This window comes from Cucurbita moschata, unplaced genomic scaffold (genome assembly GCF_002738365.1).
Source record: "Cucurbita moschata cultivar Rifu unplaced genomic scaffold, Cmos_1.0 Cmo_Scf00005, whole genome shotgun sequence".
In the NCBI taxonomy this organism is placed as follows: domain Eukaryota; kingdom Viridiplantae; phylum Streptophyta; class Magnoliopsida; order Cucurbitales; family Cucurbitaceae; genus Cucurbita; species Cucurbita moschata.
This window is the reverse complement of record NW_019268521.1, coordinates 3,543,855-3,567,758: the sequence shown is the minus strand read 5'-3', so window position 1 is coordinate 3,567,758 and position 23,904 is coordinate 3,543,855. Positions and strand designations below refer to the sequence as shown.

At 35.9% G+C, this 23,904-nt stretch overlaps 4 protein-coding genes, 1 long non-coding RNA gene and 1 pseudogene across 5 annotated transcripts; 2 read left to right on the top strand and 4 right to left on the bottom strand.

The window, feature by feature from the left end:
• Positions 1-1,562: 1,562 nt before the first annotated feature.
• LOC111443235 (zinc transporter 3-like) lies at positions 1,563-2,810 on the top strand. The gene has a single exon (XM_023080960.1). It carries the CDS (start codon positions 1,572-1,574, stop codon positions 2,613-2,615), a length of 1,044 nt encoding a protein of 347 aa, XP_022936728.1. The 5' UTR covers positions 1,563-1,571; the 3' UTR covers positions 2,616-2,810.
• Positions 2,811-3,040: 230 nt separating this feature from the next.
• Positions 3,041-7,878, bottom strand: LOC111442868 (choline-phosphate cytidylyltransferase 2-like). Its single transcript, XM_023080425.1, has 8 exons — positions 7,585-7,878; positions 7,091-7,204; positions 6,739-6,834; positions 6,457-6,499; positions 6,205-6,360; positions 5,999-6,079; positions 3,803-3,913; positions 3,041-3,638 (listed from the first exon to the last, which is right to left on the bottom strand). The coding sequence occupies exons 1-8, from the start codon at positions 7,782-7,784 to the stop codon at positions 3,441-3,443; spliced, it is 999 nt and encodes a 332-aa protein (XP_022936193.1). The 5' UTR covers positions 7,785-7,878; the 3' UTR covers positions 3,041-3,440.
• A 1,246-nt stretch (positions 7,879-9,124) lies between these two features.
• On the bottom strand, positions 9,125-9,926 carry LOC111442869 (VQ motif-containing protein 22-like). The gene has a single exon (XM_023080427.1). The coding sequence runs from the start codon at positions 9,862-9,864 to the stop codon at positions 9,433-9,435; it is 432 nt and encodes a 143-aa protein (XP_022936195.1). The 5' UTR covers positions 9,865-9,926; the 3' UTR covers positions 9,125-9,432.
• A 6,939-nt stretch (positions 9,927-16,865) lies between these two features.
• Positions 16,866-19,258, bottom strand: LOC111442871. The gene is made up of 2 exons (XR_002710387.1): positions 19,135-19,258; positions 16,866-17,061 (listed from the first exon to the last, which is right to left on the bottom strand). It is a non-coding gene; the product is annotated as an uncharacterized LOC111442871 (long non-coding RNA).
• LOC111442867 (gamma aminobutyrate transaminase 2-like) lies at positions 17,366-22,778 on the top strand. The gene is made up of 19 exons (XM_023080424.1): positions 17,366-17,496; positions 18,052-18,194; positions 18,360-18,444; positions 18,548-18,620; positions 19,216-19,313; positions 19,572-19,664; positions 20,000-20,073; positions 20,155-20,193; positions 20,302-20,390; positions 20,477-20,553; positions 20,639-20,713; positions 20,868-20,915; positions 20,989-21,072; positions 21,183-21,270; positions 21,335-21,413; positions 21,610-21,700; positions 21,782-21,860; positions 22,149-22,264; positions 22,443-22,778. Exons 1-19 carry the CDS (start codon positions 17,455-17,457, stop codon positions 22,515-22,517), a joined length of 1,548 nt encoding a protein of 515 aa, XP_022936192.1. The 5' UTR covers positions 17,366-17,454; the 3' UTR covers positions 22,518-22,778.
• Positions 22,779-22,836: 58 nt separating this feature from the next.
• LOC111442870 lies at positions 22,837-23,399 on the bottom strand (annotated as a pseudogene).
• Positions 23,400-23,904: the final 505 nt, after the last annotated feature.

Here is a 23,904-nt window from a genome sequence, read left to right as displayed (position 1 = left end):
ATTGCAGCATTCATAAATGGAACAGCTTCAAAGTTTGCTTCTGTGTTTGATTTTAAATGTGAATTTCAAATGATTTTTGTTATTTATCATCCTATGAAATATCTTAAATGGTTTTTGTTTTTGTTGGTTAATTTGGGTGAATAATGTTGTTGATATCATAAAATCTTACCTCCACCAATCTCTTTCAGAAAAACAGAATCAAAATCTGGAATGGAGAAGGAAGACGAGCTAACCGGGAGTATCACTAGTTGGGGTCGAGCTGATCGAGGATATCATAGGTCGGGGGCATGCACGTTGAGGCAAAAAGAGTCATATGTGACACGAATCCTCCTCTAGAGGGGTTTGTCAATAGCTCCACCGACTATCTAAATCTCTTAATATGGTTATGAAACCAAACGGCCTTGTCCTTGTTGGAGAAGAAACTAGGAGTGAGTTTGCTGGGAATGGATTAACAAAATTTGGCTATCATTCTTGTCGTAAAGAAAAGTTAGATCTAAAAAGCAAATCAATGTGTCCAAATCATCAGCAAATACTTGTTTAGAGTTAATTTGGCAGAGATTTTCACTATTCACAAGATAAAAGTGTTATTGACTTACACTTTCTCCTCCAAGACAAGTCAGAGTGTTAGTTCTTTGACTTACACTCTCCAACTTAAGCAGAGAGTATTGGAATTAGTCAATAGTATATTTGATATATTTTAGGTTATCTTCATGTTTGATTAGGAGTATATTTTATCTTATTTATAGGATTTAGTCGATAGCTTGTATCCTATTTAAAACATTAATCAAAAATCAACTTTAGATTCGATTGCTACTTTCAATCCCACCTATATATTTCTCAGACTTTCTATCCCACACTTCGGTTTCTCATTCTTAACCTCACATCACATTAGAGCATCATTCTTAATAGTTCCAAGCCTCCACCGGAATGATTTGAAAGATCCAAACCAAAAAATAGTTAACATTCCGTTCATATTTATAGAGTCTACGAGGTTTACTTTAACAGTCCATTGATATATAGTGTCTACCGCTAACAACTTTAACATTCCATTAATATTTATAGTGTCTAGGATTAACAACTTTAACATTCTATTGATATTTGTAGTGTCTACGACTAACAACATTAACATTTCATTAATATTTATAGTGTCTGAGACTAACAAACTTTAATAATTAACATATAACAGGTTTATTACTAAATATCTAACGGGTTTATTTTTAATATCTAACGGCCAATGGGTTTAGTTTTAGTTTTCCTATTTTTAATAAATCTTAAACTTAATTAAAATTTTAATCATAATCGGTTAAACAGTTATAGTAATTTTATTTTTCAATTATGTGAAGTTTATTATTAAACATAAAATTTAAAATTCAAAATTTACTCTTTTATCCCTTCTATCTTCTCTTCTTTCCAAATATAGGGACTAAAATGCAAGAAACCTCGAGGGCAAAGTTGGAAAGTAAGAAAATTACAGAACATCCACATTCGAAAAATTTGAAGTCTAATGAGTCTTTAAAATCCCAAAATGTCTGCGTTTCTTTCCCTCAGTTTCGAAGTTGCTTCGATTCACCATGGCAATGGCGGACTTCAAGCTTCACCGTCTTCTTCCCGCTTTTCTCTCTCTGTTTATTCTACTTATTCCTTCAGTGATTGCTGCAGGCTGCCAATGTCCTGAAGAAGAAGAAGACGGAGGCGTTCGAAACAAAACCCTAGCCCTCAAATACAAAATCGTCGCCATAGCTACGATTCTTCTCGCTGGAATCCTTGGGGTGTTTATTCCCTTACTCGGGAGGGCATTGCCGGCGTTGAGTCCGGACAAGGATATTTTCTTTGTCGTTAAAGCCTTCGCGGCTGGTGTCATATTGGCCACCGGATTCATCCACGTCCTTCCTGATGCCTACGAGAATCTGACGTCGCCGAAACTGAAACAGAATCCTTGGGCGAAGTTTCCGTTCACCGGCTTGGTGTCTATGGTGGCTGCCATTGCCACTTTGATGGTGGACGCCGGTGCCAGTTCTTATTTCACTCGACTGAATCTGAATAAGGCTCAGCCTGAGACGGACGGCGATGGAGAGATGCATCCTGCATGTCACGCTCATGGCTCTGCCAAAGTCGTCGGATCATCCACGGAGATTCTCCGGCATCGGGTGATCTCTCAGGTACTAGAGCTTGGAATTGTGGTACATTCGGTAATTATAGGGATTGGTATGGGTGTTTCTGAAACTCCAAGTACAATAAAACCTCTTGTGGCGGCCATCACTTTTCATCAGTTATTTGAAGGTATGGGCCTAGGAGGATGCATCGCCCAGGCAAAGCTCAGAACCAGGGCAGCGGTGATAATGGCAGTTTTCTTCTGCCTGACAACGCCAATTGGGATAGCAATAGGCATTGGAGTAACCAACAGCTACGACGAAGATAGCCCAAAAGCACTCATAGTTGAGGGGATTCTGAATGCAGCCTCCGCTGGTATCTTAATCTATATGGCTCTTGTGGACTTTCTGGCTGCTGATTTTATGAGCCTTAGAATGCAGAGCAATGCAAAGCTTCAATTCTTTGCCAATGTTGCTCTTATTCTTGGAGCTGCTTTGATGTCTTTACTTGCCATATGGGCTTGAAACTCGTACCAATCTTCCCACCCAAAATCACTTCAAGTACTTGTTAGAACATACGACTTCAAGCATTCTAGTATACAATAAACAGCGTTCGACACGCTATAAGCCTCGTGTTATTTAGTCTACAATTTAGAGAGCTTGATGTGCAGTGTAGAGTTGTTCGATATGAAGTTATAAAGTCCATGTTTATCTTATATATATACAATATAAAAATGTGTATATATAAGCTCTTTTAAGACCTCGAAAAAAAGGTTTTTTTGTCTTATTTATGTATTTATATTTAGCATTTTGTCATCCCAATTTTGGGAACTTAAAACCTGGCTCAGATAATAAGCTTACTTGATCACATGATCACATTGTTCGACACATGGAACAATCTCGAGTTTGCCATTTAAAAAATTAAAAAAAAAAAAAAAAAAAAAGAGAAATATATAATGTCAAACCATATTCATCACACTCTTACATTTGACCTACAAACAAGAGAGCCAAAAGTTCAAACTTAGAGTTACAATGATTCAACAAAACCAAAAAAGGCCTTTCATGTCAACCTGTTTTACAATCTTCCAGGGAAAATTTTGATCCATCATATGCACAAAAAACATATATCTTAAGGGGTCATGTAAAAGAAATGGTTCCTGAGCTTACCACCAACTGCCCTTTTTACTTTTTTTTGGGCTTTGGCAACTACTAGCAGTTATATTTTACCATTATATTTTACCATCTGCAACTAATCAATATAGCAGGCAAAGCAATATACTGTAGAATCCGCGAACAAGTACCAAACTATGCATGCGACCACACGCATTCAAACTCGACGTAAAGCCGTGTTTACCTTTTCTTTTCATCTTTCTCAAATTCTTCATAGAAGTCATCGTCGTCATCGTCGTAATATTCTTCATTGTCTTCATCGTCGTAATAATATTCTTCATCAAGGTCTGAGTAGTCACTGTCCTTGCCATTTGATAGATATTTTTGCTGCTGCGCCCCCATCAACCGCTCTTGAATTCGATCTCGGATGGCCGTGCCCTAAACCGACCGATGATTGTTCAGATACAATCGTGCACAACCCATTAATAATTCTAGTTCAAGATTCACCAAAACTTGTGTTTGTGTGGTTTCGTCGTGTAGTTCTTATCTATGTCAAATTTAACTGCGTATATGCAAAAGGGGTAATTTGTGCGTTAACTTACCATTTTATGACAACCTTCTTCAAACATCTCAAGAAATCCAGCGACCCAACGATCAGCATTTTCCACCCACTCATTCCTGTGCATACCGGCAGTTTTTGCAACTGTTTGAATCTGCAAAATCAAGAACAAGTATTCTCAACAATAAAAGAATATAAAGACCTTGCTAGCACTTAAGAACAAAAAGTTTTTTCCACTTCAATGCGCAGATGAGGATCCTAGCATATGAGACATGATCTAGTAAGTGAAGAACAATGATTAGAAATATAAAGCACGGACAATAACAAATTGTATGGTGCAGATTTTCTGTTGCAACATCGTTTTATCAGGAATCTTCCATTTTAAACTTAGATGCAGTGCTCATACTGCACCCAACAAAAGCTCCCCAGACTGAGCGAGAAGGAACAGCAAATTGCAAAATATGCAACAAAAACTTCAACTTAGAAAATGCATGGAAACCCCATTAAATGGAAGAACTACATGCTGCATGAAATGTAAATCTAATATATTTCAAAAAAAAAACAAAAGGTAATCAACTTGTTATATTAGGTGAGGTACATATCAACTACCCAGTTTTTCCAAAATCCTGATATCAAAAGTCAGGTATCCATATACACTCTGTTACTTAAATACTAGGTTGCATACTTCTACATAAGTATCTTTAGGCATGCCTATAGAATTTTTTAAATGCTTCAAAAAAGAACCACAAAAGAAGGATAGTTATTAAAAGAAATATTATAGTTATTTTCAGCTAACTCGGAATTAGAATATATCTAAAGCAAAATTTTAAAAAGTAGGGTAATAATACCTGCATGGAAGTAAGCTGACACAAAATTAAACTTTCTTACCATAAATTCAACTCCATGAATGTATGATTACAATCCTCTTCTAAAAGACCATATCATAAAAGAAATGTTTATATATGGAACCAATCATGTTTTAAGAATAAGTCCCCAAGAAATAAAAAACCAAAGGAATATCTACTTGCAAGTCATTTTTCCCTGTTTTGCTTTGATGTCCTAATTCAAGTAAGCATATCTTCTAAATGATAGATAGCTCAATAATAAGGTTAAAGTACAAGCCTAATCTAAAACTTTCAAGTTTTTATATTTTGTGTTTAATAGATCCTTTTAAACTTTCAATATAGTGTCTAATAAATGTTTGAACTTTCAATTGTGTCTAATAGGTCATTAACCTATTCGACATTTAAAATTCATAGATCTATTATAAACAAAATTGAAAGTTTAAGGTTCTATTAGATGTTCAATTTAATATCGTGACATGACCTTTTAGGCACAACCAAAAGTTCGTGGATTTATTAGACACATCTAAAATTTAAAGACTTATTAGACACAAAATTATCAGAATAAGAACTTGTCATATGCTTTTTAAAGTGGAAGGATTGACAAAAACCAAAATGTAGCAACTGACACAGTGAACAGCGAGCAAAGCTCTGAGGAGATAAGAAATAAATTGAGAAAATTTACGATATTGTACTTTTTAGGCTCAAGGTAAGGCACGGACTATATACAGGAAGGTACATAGTAATATTTTCAGCAAATGAATATCTTTTTTATATGAATAAGTTTCTACTTCATCAAATGCAAGTAGAAGGTTGATATATCAGTAAGAGAAAAAAAAATCTAATTATAAAGAAAAAGCTTAGAGTTTGTAGGCGAGGACATATAGATATATGTTCCAAATAATAATGATAACCATAATAACCTTAAGAACCTCACTAAGATAGCACATGTGAGTGGGATGCCTTGCGAAGTGCCAGGCAAGGTGCCAAAAGTATAACCAAGAGTACACAATGCACACCCCTAATTATATTTAAAACAAAATTCTATAAATATGAAGTTTATCCAATAAAGACGTGATACACAGACTAAAATATAACAGATTCGGCTTTCTCCAATGTGAAGATCTCTACCTTTTTTCCAGATACTTATGTTTAATTAACAGGTCGTAACAGAAATACACCAAACATAAGATAAGACACACCTTTAGAAAAAAGCTAGTAAAAATGTTTCAAGAATAAAATTGGCCTGCTATCTCATGAAGATATTGCAACACCTAAGGTGCACATACAACTATCGCATCATTTAAAATAAGAGGAATGATTAAGCGGACAATATAATCTCTGGCTTCCTACAACTGCATCCATAGGCCTATTATTAAAGTATGAGATATGAGTACCTTTTCTCCCACTTTTTCTTGATGTTCCTTAACTTTCTCCTGTAATTTCTTCAATCTCATATTTACTCTAAGCCTCTTTTCCTGATAATTGTAGACAACAACATCTAGTTGCTTGTTAAGCAGCAAAATCAATATAATATACCCTGGATGACTAGCAAGATAAGTATTCTCCGAGTAAAATAGGTAAATCTAGATGCATATCATGCCTTCACAAAGCTGACTCCAAGCTCTTTCCTTGAATAACCACGGTCTAAATTGCGCAGCACATACTGATTATAATCTTTAACAATCCTCATGATAATGTCTGAAGTTGATATTCCATCTGTCCTTTTAGTTTCCTTGAACTTTCCAATCTTTTTAACCTACAAAGGAAAAGTTCCCATCTATGAAACCATATGCGGTGGCTGATACCTAAGCACCAATCTGATCAAATGGATATACCCATCTTCTGAACTTACAAATTCATAAACATCCTTCCCGGCTCCACTAGCATCGGCATAACTATATAAAGAAAGAAAAAATACAGTTATGAGATGACATAGGCCATTTATAAGTTCAATACGAACGGATAGATACACAATGAACAAACAAAATGGAGCTCTTCCTCGTACACTTTACCATCCAGTATATATCAATTAGATGGGTAGAGGCACAGATAAATGGGAAAAAGGAAATAAACCCCAATGCTCATAGTTACTTAACCCTCGTGATTCACTTAGATAAGTATATAATATCCTTACGGAAGAGAATCATGGGCCACATAGTCAATGTTGTGCTTGTCAATAAATTCTTGAGAGATCACCCAAGGTGCATCAGGAATCACTTCATCCACCCACCTATGGAAAAGGAAGGGGGAAAAAAGGAGCAAATTAAATAAAACCATGTTCAAGAATCCATTCGACTATTACTGAATCCACGTTCATAATTAAATCTATAAGTACGTGCAGATATTGATGCATTGCGAATTCAATTTTAATCCATCATAGCTACAGTTGCATTGAAAGGATAACTAGCGGTCGTATGAATCAAATGCACAGCAACTTATTGCAAAATTTCAAGATCCAAAACTCAGGTAATAGCAAGAAGTCATACTTGCAATGGCGAAGAGATTCATATCGTTCAGCTTCAGTCATAACAGTTTTCCCTTTAAACTTGTGGGTAGTCTCATCATTACAACATCCAACTAGCAGATAGGTATTCGGGAACCTGAAATTACAAGAAAAAGTAATATGCACAGCTCGTCAATTAAACAAATTATTTATCCTAAAGATAATGCAAAAGAACAGGCTGAACACTAAAAAGTGATGCAATAGAAGATCACGGACAAGTAACAGCAAGTGAACAAACCTTTAAGTATGAACAATCACGCAGTCTAATGCATCAGAAGAAAACTCGTAATGAGGAGAAAACAACAAATTCTACGGACCGGGAAACACAGAGGAACTAAATTGCTTAAATAGAAGAGAATCAGAAACCGTAAAAACCACCCCGTAAACGATCAGTCAAAAATGCACCACAGCATGAATAAACAAACAAAAGGAAGAGAAATTAAGCTGAAGGAAAAGAAAATGGAAGATGAAACGGACGATTTCTTGGCTTGCTCAAGAGAGCGAGCGTGACCAAAATGGAAGAGATCGTAGATCCCATCAGCGTAGACACGAACTGGACGGTCCGTTGGCTGATCGGAATTCGAATGGTTTTGAGAACCGTTGATAGTGGTGGTGGTGGTGGTGGTGGTGATAGTGGTAGTGGTGGTGGTGGATTCGCCGGGATTCACCTCCGCCATTCGAATTGCCTTACAATCTCCTCCTCTTCTCTGTTGCTCTCATTCCTCTCCTTCGGTCAGACTTTTGTTGTGCGTTTCTTCTCCCTTATTTTTTTTTATTTTATTTTTTCTTTATTTTTCGACTCTCCTTATATGGCGTGCACGTCCGACAACGCGACATTTTCGCTCCCTATTTCTTTGTTTTCTTTTTATATTTTTCCAATTTTTATCTCACAATAAATTTTTTTTCTTTTTTTTTTCACTTTATTTTTTATCCTTAAAAAAAATTTTAATTTTGGTCGGTTACGTATTGCCATCAACCTCACGATTTTGAAAGCGTCTATTAGTAAAAGGTTTCCACGCCCTTATAAGAAATGTTTCGTTCCCCTCTCCAACCGGTGTGACATTTAACAATCCACTTTCTTGGGTGTCAGCAGCGTCCTTGCACACCGCTCAGTTCCACACCCTTATAATGAATGTTTATTTTCCCTCTCAAATCGACGTAACATCTAATAATCCACCTCCCATGGGAGCCAGCGTCCTTATTGGCATATTGATCAATGACTGGCTCTAATACCATTTGTACAGTAAGACTACAGCTAACATCACAATTTTAAAACACGTTCCCTAAGGAAATATTTCTATACCCTCATGAAAAATGTTTTTGTCTTTCTCTCTAACCGAGGTGGGATTTCACAATCCACCCCCCTCGGAGTCTAGCGTCCTTGTTTGAATTACCTCAAAACTCGACCAATTCGATTTATCCAACTCAAATTATACGGCATCCTATTGGGTTGACATTTCTTTGTCGGTCAACCCAACCAACCAACCCAAAACTAGAGTTACAACTTAACCGTACTCTATCCTACTTCTAAAATTATTATAAAAATTAAAAATAATTAACGTTTGTAATCGACCTTAATATATTATTTATTTATCTAAAATATAATTGATTTTAAAAAATAAGCGATTAAATTTAAACTTTTAAAATTTGGTCGACTACTACTTATTAAAATGCCTAATTTATTAAATAGTTATTACTTTTTTTTTAACATATTTCAATTTCATTAAATTAATAGTCGACTCGTAATAATAAAATCACTTTGGAAAAATTCACTAATTTGAATAAAAAATCTTGTTGTAGTGTAGAAGATTCATAAAACTCATAGTAAAAACATGTTATTTATTCATTAAATGTAATTAATACTAATAACTTATTTAAAAAATTGTCTTAAATATATTTTAACACAAAATTAAAAATTAAACGTCTATATTTATAATTGAATATATATATATATATAATATTAATTAAAAATAATAATAAGCGAAGGTGGGGGCGTCAAGGAGTGGAATATTATAAAAAATAATAATAAAATAATAATAACGTTTATAATTAACAAGTAGTTCCAAACACGGCATTCATACGGTCACGTGGCGATTAGAGAGAGTACACACGTGGTACTCAAAAAGAAAAAAAGAAAAGAGTTCACACGTGTGAAGAAGAGACGTGCCGCTCGCACCAACTTTCCGACACACACACACTATGGTCAAAATATATAAAAAAAAATCTCATCGACGACTTCGGTGCCTAACTTCTTTTACGCTCCACTCCAAAAGAAGAAAAAAAAAAAAAAAAAAGCTACCGTCGAATCCCGCCGCCGTGCCGGAGTTACGCCGGGCGATGATTCTGAGCCGTCAGAGAGGACCCATCATACAGCCCCATGTAATCAACATTACTATTATTGTTACTCCTCGACCCCTCGAGAAAAAACCCCTCACCGGCGGAGAACATGAAGGGCGGTTGGTGCGGCGGAGGGTGGTTTTGGAAGGGGAAGAGATACGGCGGTTGTTGGAGATGGTAGGCAGCGGGAGTTGGGTCGAATGCGGCGAAATTGTGGAGGGTATGGGAAGGGCCGCCAGTGAATTGCTGGACCATGGCTCGGAAATTGGCAGCGTCAGTGTTGAGTAAAGTGGTTGGGGTTCGTCTAGAGGCTCTGGAGCGCTTCCGGACGGGCTTGGCGACACGGACCCCATCGGATGAGGGCGGCGGGGTGGTGGCGGCGGGGACAAGGGTGGAATCGGGGAGCCATCGATGAGCCATTTGGGAGGAAGTGGAGGAGTTAGAAGAGTGTGGGTTGGAGGAGATAAATAAGAGGAGGGATGTCACGTGAGAGTGGCACGTGGGGCTGCTGGTGTTTGGAGGATTGTTTCAAAGCTTCTGGAGAGGAATGGAATAACTTTGGTGTGGACTGTGGACTGCTGCGTGCTTCCTGGAAACCTGCTGCCATTCAATGCTCCTTTTAACGTCATATTCAACCTTCTCAAGTGCTAATTGTCTTTGTCTTTCTCGGGATAGCGATTGTGTGACACTTGTTTTAATCAAGCGAACAAGTCAACCGTGAGAGATTCGAACATCGAAAAGGTTTAACAAATGTAAAAAGGGTAAAGGCGGACTAGGATAAAAGCATGTAAAAAGGGTTTGAACAGGGCATGGACAAACAAGATTGGGACATTTGACTTGCGGTCTTGAACAAACATGACCGTGACACTGATTTAGATAAGACTCGAGCAACGAAAATACCGTTCATAACCCAGCTCGACTCAACTTCAAAGGGGTAGGGTTGTCTTTTTTCAAAAATAATATTTATTTACAATATTAAAAACTAAATCTAGTGACTACACATTAAATAAAAAATAAAAAGGAAAACCAAATTTAATCTAACCCATGTCAGAAAATATATATATATTTTAACCTGATTCATATGAACACTAATTTTAGTCGCTATTAGTTAGTTTATTTATTTATTTTTTTTTTTAAATTGTTTTTGTCTTTATTAGCATTTTTTTTAATAAATTTTTAAAAAGATATTTCCATAATGTTTTTGTTACTATTTAATTAATTTTGGTAAATTTATTATAATATTATTATTTGATTAATTTTGGTAAATTTGTTATAATATTATTATTTAGTAATTTTTTTATAAAATAAAAATAAATTATTTTAAAAAAGATTTATATATTTTTAAAATAAATTATTCTTTAAAGTTACATCTAATCACACACACACTTTATCAAATGGCTTTCTAAAGTAGAAAATAATTTCACTAAAATTCAAAGTAAATTCAAAATTCACTTTGAATAATAAGGAAGAAAAGTAGACAAATTTTTCAAACTTCTGTATTTAATTTGTCCAAAATTATTCCCTCAACAGCAGATCGAAGATCTCTTAAATTGTCACCCGCTATACGTCGTCGAAGTCAAAAATATTGAAATACTGTACTGGTATGGTATGAACATCTTGACGAATGTACCTGTTGATTTTTCTATCAATTTTAAATAAAAAAATATTTGATCGATTCAATTTTAGTATAACCATTTTAGTGCATAAAAAAATATGGTACGTACGGTTTAGATTGGGTTGAGTTGAGAAACTTTTTTGGACCAACGGGATATATAAGGTTGGTTGAGCTAGTGATTCGAGCAACTCAAATAGAGTTCATAACCCCACTCAACCCTCTATTCTTGGGTTGGGTCGGATTGTCGGGTTATTTTTTTAATTTATTTTTAAAAGTCTTACTTATCCCTAATACATATCATATCAATAACGAAAATCTTATAAAACTCAAATATCAAACATTCACAAGTAAATAACTATTACTAACATTGGTTACAAATGTCAAATATTTTTTTTTATCTTCATAATAATTTTAAAAGTAAGATAGTGTTGGATTGTAATCCTATTTCCCGGTTGGTCGGTTTGACCCAATTAAAAAAATAGCTACTTGCTAACGGACGTGAATGTTCAATTTTAAAAAAAATTAAATCCAACTTAGGCTTGAAAAAAAATATAACCCAACCCAACCTCGATGGTTTGAGTTGGTTGGATTCACACGTCAATTAAACACCCTTACCAAGATGTCAAACAGTTAAATTTTGGTATTCATTAAAAAGTTAAAACGTTATTAAACACTAAATTTCGACATTTAATAAACGTAGATCTAAAAAATGGAGAGACTAAATTGGTACTTTAGAATCAAACGGAACCAAACGAAATCAGATATAACCTTAATATATGGGAGGCAATTGACATTAAAAATTTGACCGTGACACTATGCATGTGGACGCTTTCTCCATCCATCTTCTTCACCGCTTAGATAAGACTAAAAAGAAGAAAACAAAAAAGAATCCAATAAAAACAAAAAATAAAAAATAATACTAAAAAATTTTATAAGATATTGATGTTATTTTTGAAAGTCGAACAATTTCATCCGTATGTTAAAAAATTTTAAAAATTAAAACATCTATTTATAGTCTGAATAAATAAAAATTATGTAATAATAAAAGTGTAAAATTTAAAAATTTAGAGATGATTTAAAATTTTTTTTTTTTAAAAAACATGGCATTAAATGAAGGGACATGGGATGCTATTGGGTGGAAATTTCCACAAAATTAGGCTTCATTTTTTCTTTGACCAAAACCGCTGCGGTTCTACAAAACCGGTTCTGCAAAACCACACAACCCCTCTGGTTTTCACACCCAATCACTTCTTAATCACATCTCTCACCACTAATCACCCAATTAATGCATAGCTAAGTGAGATTAGTGGTTTAATCATTTTAATTACTTTTAAAAATTAAAACAATATAAACCCAAATCTTAAAATGTTAAGAAAATTATTATTTTAAAAAAATGGTCAAGAAATTTGACGGAACAAGCGTAGTAGAAGACAAACAAATGATTATAGAACGATTCGGGCATCGGTTCTCCATTCCCGTAAAATTCTTCGATTTTTTTTTTTGTTGGGACCCGACCCTTTATGAGATTTTTTTTTCCATATTTTTTATATATATATATATTTTAAATAATAGTTTCCCGAACAAATTTCATTTTTCAATATAATTTTTATTAAAAACCAATAAAATTAGATGTGGAGATAAAGAGTGATTTGTTGTTGATAAATGGATTCAAACTTTCTACCTTTGGTTAGACAAATTAGTCTCACTTAGGGAAGAAGTATAGTTTAATTTGGATAATTTGTTCGAGACCGCTAGGTATTAGGTGACTTTTCGAGTTCAATCTAGGAACGGGTCCATTGCTTCGTCGGGTACGTGACATCATGTTGATGTCTCATGATGTTTGTTTTATCAAAGTTTACGATTTTACCCTTACCCTTTTATTTTAAATTGATTATACGTGTCGAGAATATAGTAACTTGATATGGATAGATATAAGTATTCGTAACAAAATTGAACATGAATGTCGATAAAATACTCTTATCATGAGCATTGAGGTAGATTTCTCATAAAATGCTAACCTTACCGTTTTGGTCTATTACGTATCGTTGTCAGCTTTACGGTTTTAAAACGCGTATGCTAGAGAGAGGTTTCCACCCCTTACAAGAAATGTTTTGTTCCCCTCTCCAACCGATGTGGAATCTCACAATCCATCCTCCTTGGGGGTCCAGCGTTCTCACTGACACGCTGCCCGATTTATAACAGTCCAATCCCACCGCTAGCTAATATTGTACGTTTTGGCTTGTTACGTATCGCCGTCAGCCTCATAGTTTTAAAGTGTATCTGCTAGGGAGAGGTTTCCACCACTTATAAGAAATGTTTTGTTCCCCTCTCCATCCGATGTGGAGTCTTATAATCCATCCTCCTTGGGGGCCAGTGAGCTGCCACACCGCTCAATGTTTGGCTCTGATACCATTTATAACAGTCCAATCCCACATCTAGCTAATATTGTCCATTTTAGTCCATTAAGTATCACGATCAGCCTCATAGTTTTAAAAAGGCTAGGGAGAGGTTTCCACCTCTTATAATTATAAGAAATGCTTCATTCACTTCTCAAACCGACCTAGAATCTCACAATCCATCCTCCTTGGGGTCCCAATGTCCTTGCTGGCACACCGGCCGGTGTTTAGCTCTGATACCATTTATAACAATCCATCTCACCGCTATCTAATATTATCCGTTTTGGCCCGTTACGTATAGCCGTCAGGCATCGTTCCCCTCTCCAATCGATGTGGGATCTCACATTGAGTAGCATCTAACCTTTCTTGACCACTCGACGGCAGCTCAAGGTCGAGTCTCATATATTACTCAAGTGCGTAGAAATTCACTCACAAATCCATGATTATAAAAGAAAATTGTTATTACCATCTTTGGAGACAACGTTTCCATAGCCAAAACAAGCAGCATCTGTTGTGGGAGCACTAACCCACTGCTACCATTAGCGCCACCGCCCTGCTCCTCTCATCGTCATCACCGCTAAGCCATCGCCATCGCCATCGCCATTACCATTACCATCATGGAAGGATTCTTCTTTGTTCTAAGAACGTTCCTTCCGCTCCTAAAATTCCGAAAACTTGGCTGCGACATTTTATCAAACACCTACCGTGCATCCCTTTTACCTTTAAACATAAAATTTGATCTCTCATAAACCCATCTCTGAATCTTTCCTTCCCACTCCCCAAACCGCCCTGCTCCTCTCATCGTCACCGTTAAGCCATTGCCATTGCCATTACCATCATGGAAGGATTCTTCTTTGTTCTAAGAACGTTCCTTCCGCTCCTAAAATTCCGAAAACTTGGTTGCGACATTTTATCAAACACCTACGGTGCATCCACTTTACCTTCAAAGATAAACTTTAATCTCTCTCATAAACCCATTTCTGAATCTTTCCTTCCCTTTGATCGATTCACTGTTCTTATTCCAACAAGAATCCCACGACATCAAATTACGGGAAAATGAAAAATGCCGCTTTCATTGGGTCTGAACCATTTGTTGTTCCCTTGCGCCGACCCACTAATCATTTGGGTCTGAACCAAATCCCAACTTTGACGCGAGCCCATGAATCCCCATGTGGGTTCCTTTTAACTTATCCAAACCAATCCACGAATCCGGGCTAACCTCCGGTCTTGAGCTCGAGCCCTTGATCAAAGAGGCCATAATTGAAGTCGGTACCAGAAAGCACAAAAGAAAAGAAAAGAACGAGTTTAAAGACGAGGACTTAGAATCTAGATTCAACAACTGATATAGCACCACCCGAGAGGTCAAGTAGCTATAGAGAAGTAGCCACGAGTATGTATATTTACCAACTCAACAAAGCATTTAGGTCCCATTTTCATTTTCTTTTAGTCAATTAACGACCCTTTAAAACTATTTGTCACTTCTTCATATCTAAGTTATATGCTATAAAAGTCGTTATAAGATTATTTTTTTTTTTCAAATAATTTTCAACGTATTTTCTCGCTCACGTTTTCTAAAACATTTCTATCAAACATGACTCGAGGTTCAAACATATGCTAACGTTGTTTGCAATATTCAAATTTCTCACAGCTAACTTGTTCGTTGAGTTATAACAAGTGTCACACAATCATTGTCCCATTATCGCAAAAGTACGATTATGACACCCTACAAAAATCCACCTCGAACACGGCGTAGAATCCTAAGAGGAATGTGAAGAGAGTAAGAAGGAGAATAGTCGAGAACGGAACAGAAAAACTTCATCATCTCTGTCCCCACCGTATAGACAACTTTATTTATATATATATATATATATATATATATATATATATATTAATATTAATAGTTATCTAAACTTTTACTAAAAAATTAAAGCATGTGTGATAAAAAAAGAAAAGAAAAAAAGTGGAGTTTGATTGAAAGGCCAGCCCATTCTCCAATTATCGATTGCTGAGTCAGTAAGTGGGCCCCATGCCGCAACATCCGTTTCTATCAAAATTATTAAGATTCTAGTTCCACTTTTTTCGACAATCCCCACGTGCTTAAATTCCATTTTATCTTTATTTATTTTATTTTTTATTTTTTCTATTTGAATTGAGTTGAATTTTTTTTTTTTAAATAAAAAATTTGAATTGATTTGTAGGTTGATGAGCTTGTGCTCAAAGTGGACAATGTTATACCATTTTGGAGAGTCGTGATTCCTAACATGCTATTAGAGTCATGCCCTAAACTTAGTCATGACAATAAAATCCTCAAATATCGAACAAAGATTGTGAGACTCAAAGGTGGTCAAAAAGTGACTAAAGTGTCGGAAAAAAATGTGTACTTTGTTCGAGGGCTCCAGAGAAAGGAGTCGGGCCTCGGGAGGCTATTCAAGAGCCTCATAAGGCTCAGGGGAGGCTTATAGTATACTTTGTTCAAGGGGGGATTGTTGGGAGTGAGTTCTACATTGGCTAATTTTATTACATCAACTCGACCAACTCGAAAATAAAGTCATAATCTAATCCAACTCTACTCTTAAAAAGACTGATCATTGTAACTTAAAATATTTGATATTTGAACTTTATTAAATTTTAGTTATTAATGTAATATACACTGTGAAAAAAAAATCTATAAAAAACAATCTAACAGCCCAACTCAACCCAACCCAATCGGGTTAGACCCAATCAACTCAACCCAATCCAACCGGGTAGATCCAATCGTATTCTGAATGTTCGAGTCAAATTTTGAGTTGGTGTTAAAGGTTTTATATAGGCACAATTTTTTAAATTAAGATAATTACAAAACAATAATAAACTTTAAAAAAATTTATTATTATTTTTTTAAATTTGAAGATAACAACACCAGCAAAGAAAAAACAATTATATTACTAATTATTTAACCATGTAGGACAAGATTTACAAATAATCGATGGATAAATTAGTGAATGACGCAGCAATCAACCCAAACCACATATATTTTTTAAGATTTTAACTAAAAAAAAACAGATTTGAACAATAATAAACTTATTTATTTTCATAACAGATTTGAACCGAACCGGTGATACGAAGATTTTCAGTCCTTTGGTCTACCAATTGAAACCACGGGGCAGTTCGTCCTATTCAGATATTCACGACTAAGAAATACTGGATTCTCTTTTGGGTAAGCCCCAAAAGGAGAAGGAAGGCTGGACAACGAAGAAAGCGTCCGAAGAATTCTTGGGAATTAAGGATTAGAGGACTAATAACTGTAAGAATTAAGGATTAAGTTTCGTAGTTCCTTTTCATTTTCTAAGCAGCAGCATCAGTCTGTGCTTTCAGAACTCAATCAGCCAAAAAAAGTGCATTTTTCCCCACCATTGATTTGAATTCTTTCGGCCGATCACCGTGCTCATTGGACAAATCGGTAGTTTCTTGAGCCGGTGAAGAACATCGCTGCTGTGCCGAGTCGGAGATGGCCCTTCACTCCCGTTGTGGCGGTGGTATGTTCTTCCTCGGTTTTCTATCTTCTTTCTCAAGACGACTCTGTGCTCTTGCTGCGTTGCAGAAGTCGTTTGCGAGATTTGGGATATACTGCAAACAGGGGAGATGATGTTAAGAAAAAGATAGAAACATTTTGACTCAAACTTAAAACGTAACGGCGAGTGAAAAATATTATTGAAACGAAGTACGAGTGAAAAATATTATTGAAACCAAGTACGAACTATTTTGTGTACTTTGTAGTATAGAGAAAAAGTTTGAATAGAAGCATAAGAGCAAAGACCAGAATAGGACGAAATAATAATAATGGTGTCGCAAACTTTTAAAAAGAAAAACAGTAACTAACAGCAACTCCATTATTGAGTGGAGTTCGAGTACTACTTTAAAGTGTGCTCATCAGTCCCAGAGCTGCCTCACTCTACTCCTCTTCCTTTGCTTCTTATATCAGTTCTCCATTATTTTTTGCTTCACCTTGAACCAGAAGAAATGGGCTTCAACCATTTGCTTCGTACGATTATCAAACACAAGGTTTCAGATCATCACTACCTTTTTTGCAAATCTCACTATCTTTCATCTTCTTCTTCTTCTTCTTCCTCTTCCGTATTTTGATCGACCCGATATCTGTCTGTTTTGTTCTCGCTAGTGTTTCTCACCCAACAAGTTCTTTCACTTAACTGCTAATTACGTTTATAGTGTTTTCTAACGGTGGGTTGTTGTACTCCATAGTTAGAGATTTAATTTCTTGGATTAAATCGAAAAGAATGACAACGTCGTGCTTTCATCCATCATTTTTATAGCATTTTTTTTAACGTTTATAAAGGCTAAGCATTTGGAAATAAATGGCAATATAGTGGGATATCTTTTGTAATTTAGCCATGTTTTGGGGCTTGGTGTTCTCACGAAAGAAATAAAACGATCCCGAACTTGAGAACTTTAGTTTGCTTTGGGCAGTGGGGTCAAGGGTAACTCTTAAAGTGAGGTTCAGAACGTCCCCCCATACAACATGCTTGTTTTCTCTGATTGGATGTTTTAGGGAAGTTTAATGTTATTCCTTATGAACTTATGCATCTTAATCCTTTCCAGCTTGGTTCATCTGCAAAAGATGTTGCTGCTTTTAGAACTTCTAGTGAGCGGCTCGCTCAGATTCAATTACTTACCCAACCGTATGGTACAGAAGCATCATTGGAAAGGGATAATTGGACTACTGATTCAAGAAATGGTCAAGGGTAACTTGGAGTATCTGCGACAAAATTTTAAATTTAAAAAACGCCTTCCTTCCCGAACCTCCTTAAATTTCCTTTTCTGTACATCAGCATGTATATTCATCCATCCAAACCATTTTCAATTTGAAATTATATGAAATCTCACATATTTGACATCTGAAATCCCAGTTTCAAAGGCCATGGTATGATTGCTCCTTTCACTCCTGGTTGGCAGATTGCTGATGTGAATCCTTTGGTCATAGAAAAATCTGAGGTATACCATGTCACTTTTCAAACCCACAAGGATTTAAGCTTTCTCGATTGGTTAATATCTGGAAAAATATTGGTTTGGTTATGGTTATTTATCATGGCTGCAGGGTTCCTATGTTTATGACATTAACGGGAAGAAATATCTCGACTCCCTGGCTGGTTTATGGTCCACATCCTTGGGTATTTTTACTATCTTAAGTATATAATTGTTCTTTTATGTCTTGATATTTTTCTCGCATGATTTTTCTCGATCTTATGGCTGTCTTAAGAGTTCTAAACTCAATGTTACAGTATGCAACTATGTACCTATCAAGGGACTGTCAAGCATGTGTATATGTTTGGTTTCTTTATTAGTCGTGTCAACTTTCTCATGTGTGTGTATGTGTGTTATAACGATTTCAGGTATCATAATCTGTTTTTTATTTCAAACAACGTGAAAATACAGACCATGTTTGCAGTTTAGTTGAGCTCCAAACATATTTCAATTCCATGCAGGCTCTGTTTTAAAATCAGGAGAAACTGTGTTTTAAGACACATTTAACTTTATTAGGATTTAGGAATACTGAAATTATTCTTAGCAAGTTAAGGAGTCTAGAAAAGCTTACTGAGGCTAAATATCCGGGCATGCTCTTGAAAAACATGGTGAATACAACAGAGAACTATGAAAAATAGGAATACAACTTTAGAGACGTACCCGTAGTCTGTATGCAGTGAAAATCTTATTCAATTGCAATTCATGTGTTTCGAGTTGCATATGAATATTGGATATCTGCAGGGGGAAGTGAGCCTCGGCTTGTTGCTGCTGCCACCGCTCAACTGAATACCCTGCCATTTTATCATTCATTTTGGAATCGCACAACAAAGCCATCTCTGGTATTATATTAACTTCTCAGAATAAAGCTACTAAAAATTCTTACACTTTGATGTCATGACATGAAAGTTCAGTAATAAAGATATCAAACACAGTCAGAAAAGAATTAATCTCAAAAGAAAAGTAAAAAATAAAAACTTGAAGATGTTCCAAGGTTGAATCATAAATAAAGACACTAATATATAATCAGCTACCTCAGTGTAGCAATATTCTAACAAATTCATACCTTCGCTGCATTTTTATCACGTTGTCTCCTGCAGGATCTAGCAAAAGAAATACTAGAAATTTTTACAGCAAGGAAAATGGGGAAGGTGTTCTTTACAAATAGTGGATCAGAAGCAAATGATTCTCAGGTGCCTCCTTTTGCACCTCTACTCTCCATTGTTATCATGTCAGTAATGACGTCTTGCAAATTTTATGTTTGCAATGGTTAAATTCTCCATGAAAATTTAATTACCTGTTACCTAACTACTGAAGGAAAAGAGGTGAGGTAAATATGAAACCTTAGTTTAAGATGATTCAGTGACCAGTTTAACTGAATGTAACTGTACAAGTTTGGGATATTTACCTTATATAGGCGTTGATCATAATTGCAATCTTCAAGTCAATTCAATTGACGTTTGTCAGCAATGTGCTCTGCTGCTTGATGTAAAATCAAATGAATAACATCATTTTCTAACTAATGTAGGTAAAACTGGCTTGGTATTATAATAATGCACTGGGGCGACCAAAAAAAAAGAAAATCATCTCTCGTTTGAAAGGGTATGTTCAATATCCAATGCTCCGTTCAAACATGCTCCATTCATTTTACTCATCCAAGTCTTGATATGTTGGGTATCTCAGGTACCATGGCTCCACACTTATAGCGGCCAGTCTTACCGGGTAAGAAGATTATAAAAGACATCTTGTCAGGAAATTCTCCTAATACTTCAAATAGTTTTAAATAACTTGCTTGGCCAATGCCTATTAACTAGGGAAATTTTATTGTAGTATTCCAGCTTTGCATCAACAATTTGATCTTCCTGTTCCATTTGTCCTGCACACAGACTGTCCTCACTACTGGCGCTATCATCTTCCCGGTTCTCACTGAACTCTGCTCTAATTTATAGGCAATGAATTTGATAGAATTACCTTTAAAATGCTAAATGTGACAATAATATGGTAGGTGAAACCGAGGAAGAGTTCTCATCAAGATTAGCTAACAATTTAGAGAATCTCATTCTGAAGGAAGGACCTGAGACAGTAATGCCACAAAACCTGACTTGAACGTTCAAACATTTTACATATGCAAAAAATCTTTAGTATTTCTAACCTTTGCTTCTTTCAGATTGCTGCCTTTATTGCCGAACCCGTCATTGGATCAGGTGGTGTGATACTTCCTCCTGCAACTTATTTTGATAAAGTAAGCAGCCACTTAATTTGCAACTTTGAAACATCGACTGCTCGCACTTTCTTATTTAGATGCAGTCCTGAGTGCTTATAGAATTCCACAATTTTCCAAAATAAGAGAAAGGAAGAGTTGAAAATTATTGACTAATTTTCAATTTTATGAGCAGGTCCAAGCTGTGCTGAAGAAATATGATGTCCTTCTCATTGCAGATGAGGTTATACAATATTACTGCCTCCATACCTTTCACTTCTCTTACCTAGTATCCTATAACCCCTTCCCTGCCATAGGTTATTTGTGGTTTCGGAAGGCTTGGGACGATGTTCGGATGTGATAAATACAATATTAAGCCAGACTTGGTATCAATAGCTAAGGTGAAATGAAGTTGAGCTGATTTGAAGAATCAAAACCGCTTGTTTAATGTTTATAGCCTAAGAAGAAGATATTTCCATATAATGTCTGTTTTTGGCGCTGAAATTTGCAGGCTCTTTCTTCTGCATACATACCTATTGGCGCTGTCATTGCCAGCCCTGAAGTTTCAGATGTCATACACTCTCAAAGCAATAAGCTTGGTATGTTAGCTATGGCACAAACAAAAAGATTTTCATAAGAACAAATTGATCGTCTTTTGTTCAGGTAATTTTGCCCACGGATTTACATATTCTGGACATCCTGTTGCATGTGCTGTGGCAATTGAAGCACTGAAGATCTACAAGTACGTTTTTCATACCTATACCAAAGATCTACACTTCAATCTTTTCAATCTTTTCTAATTTTCTTTACCAGGTGTTAACAAACCTCAAGACTACCTTGAGTGTTAATAATCTGATCAAGACTAACAGTTTATATCTTTTGACATATATCTGTAACTTAACATTTTGGTTTCAATATTGTGCAATGCCCTTTAATAGAGAGAGAAATATTCTTGAGCAAGTAAATAACATCTCTCCAAGGTTTCAAGATGGTATAAAAGCCTTCAGCAACAGCCCCATCATTGGAGAGGTAACAGTTCGAGTAATTGTTTCATTCTTGTTTGGTACTCCAATACGCTTGCTTGTATCAACTTGTTTAGTCTTTTTGCAGATAAGGGGGACGGGATTGATTTCAGGCATAGACTTCACAGACAACAAATCACCCAACAGTCCATTTCCTCCTGAATGGGGTATTTTCCTTTTGTTGTCAAGAGTTTCTATTCAACTATTCTATCATTGATCATGTGGATTAAACTCTATCGCTAAAAGGACTTTTGAATCTTATCAAGACCACACATCTTATAAATTCAATGCCCATTTTGGAATCAGCAACCAAAAGTACTACACTTTACAGACAGATCTCAACTACAACATGTTGAGTAATAACTTGATGAACACAGCAACTCAACGGTTTCTTATAACATGAAGGTTGGATATTGCCTCTAGATTTGTTCTAACAAGTTGTCCATTTAATACAGGGATAGCTGCATATTTCGGTGAAATGTGTGAGAAGCACGGAATGTTAGTACGTGTTTCCGGGGATACTATAACAATGAGTCCTGCCCTCATTGTCTCACCTGAAGAAGTTGATGAGGTACCAAACAGATTCTAACATCCTCCTCATTATGTTGCAAGATATTCTTGACAAACTGATATTTGGGGTGGAGGGATACAAATTTGTTGGTATTAGAATAATCAAGCATCCATGTGAGCATTAATGAGTAGAATAAGAAACTTGATTATTATAATCCTGAAAATGGTATTATTTTCAGATTATAAGCATCTTTGGGAAAGCATTGAAGGATACTGAAGACAGGGTGAAGGAACTCAAATCTCAACAGGAGTAGTCGAACCAAGCAAGTCTAATCGAAAACGTCGAAAGGTTTGTTTGGATGAATGTCTAAGGTGGGTGTTGAGTTACAGTGTATGCTCCAGTGGGTTGTGAAAAAAGAATTGGGGCTAGTGTGTTATCTCAGTTGTAGTTGTTCATTTCCTGAATAAGCCTAAGTATTATGAATATCTGTTTATCACACCACCATTATTGGTCTGTTTATTGTCTTAATCCATTGTAATTGAAAATAAGTATTGGAGGAATTGTGTTATCACAACATTTCAAGTTTCAACTAAGCAATGAACTCTCATATGATCACTGGATGAATCTCATGATGAAAAGGAAAAACATTAATGATCATAAAATGCCAAAAGGATACACTACGAACAACGTTTAGTAGCATACGCACTGGACAATAGAGATTCACAGTTCTAAATAGATTCTAAGAAAAATGAAATCATGCCGTCAGAACCTAAGCTTAGTGAAAAACCACCTGTTCGTCCCAGTCTTAAACCTGTTCTCCAACCTCTTTTTGATCTCCTTCGACGCATCGACCTTCGAGCCCTTCGACTGCAAACAATCAACATTAACCACGTCCTTGAGATCGACGTCAAGCGTGTACCTTATCGGCATGAGGTGCTGGTAGTTCACAAGCTTGATGAATGCCTTCACTCTCGATTTCTTCGTGGGATCTTTACGAACGACCATGTTCGGGTACTTTTTAATCCCTGCAACCAATCAATGGCCGTAGTGTCGGTCACGAGTTCATTCATCGAAGCTGCGGACGATCACAGCCTTCCGACCAGCGAATCGGCCTTGCAGAACAATAATTGCCTTGTTAGACTTGATGAATTTAACCATTTTTGTGACTCAATTTGAGCTTCGGTTAAGAAAATGCTCCGTTTCAATCTGTCGACGACGATGAGATGATGAACTCTCGGACCGAACCGCTGAGGGGTTGGTTTATAGTCGGTTCGATCGAACCCCCTAACTATAATTTTAGTATCATAATAAATAAATATAATTAACCAATTTGAGTATAGTCCAACTAGTAAAAATATATACTCACTCACGATTAGCTTACCGGGTATATTTTTATACTCATCCCTTTCTTCCTTTCTTTTAAAGGGTACCCGTCGAGGTGGGGAGGTGCTCGGGAGTTGCACTATCACTGAAGGGTGTCGCCCCAGGACTTTAATTGTATTCTTTTTAAGGTCGAATTTGTATTCTTTTGTATCCCGTACCCATTTCTCCATTTGCTAACTTAGAACTTTTTACTCTGATATCATGTCTTTTGAAATCCCCCAAAATTTCACCATATTTTCTACATTTTCAATTGTTTGTGTTTGATTTCGTCTTTTCAGCACGGTCCGATCTTTTAAAACCTCGAAAATTGGATCGTG

Coding starts and splice junctions, on each gene's coding strand:
- LOC111442869 (XM_023080427.1), bottom strand. CDS start 9,864: ATGGCTCATCGATGGCTCCCCGATTCCACCCTTGTCCCCGCCGCCACC.
- LOC111442868 (XM_023080425.1), bottom strand. CDS start 7,784: ATGGCGGAGGTGAATCCCGGCGAATCCACCACCACCACTACCACTATC. Junction 6,500..6,738: donor GTGGCCCATGATTCTCTTCC/GTAAGGATATTA, acceptor TTCTTTATATAG/TTATGCCGATGCTAGTGGAG. Junction 6,361..6,456: donor GGAAGGATGTTTATGAATTT/GTAAGTTCAGAA, acceptor TTTCCTTTGTAG/GTTAAAAAGATTGGAAAGTT.
- LOC111443235 (XM_023080960.1), top strand. CDS start 1,572: ATGGCAATGGCGGACTTCAAGCTTCACCGTCTTCTTCCCGCTTTTCTC.
- LOC111442867 (XM_023080424.1), top strand. CDS start 17,455: ATGGGCTTCAACCATTTGCTTCGTACGATTATCAAACACAAG. Junction 18,195..18,359: donor GATTCAAGAAATGGTCAAGG/GTAACTTGGAGT, acceptor CTGAAATCCCAG/TTTCAAAGGCCATGGTATGA. Junction 20,391..20,476: donor CTGGCGCTATCATCTTCCCG/GTTCTCACTGAA, acceptor ATAATATGGTAG/GTGAAACCGAGGAAGAGTTC.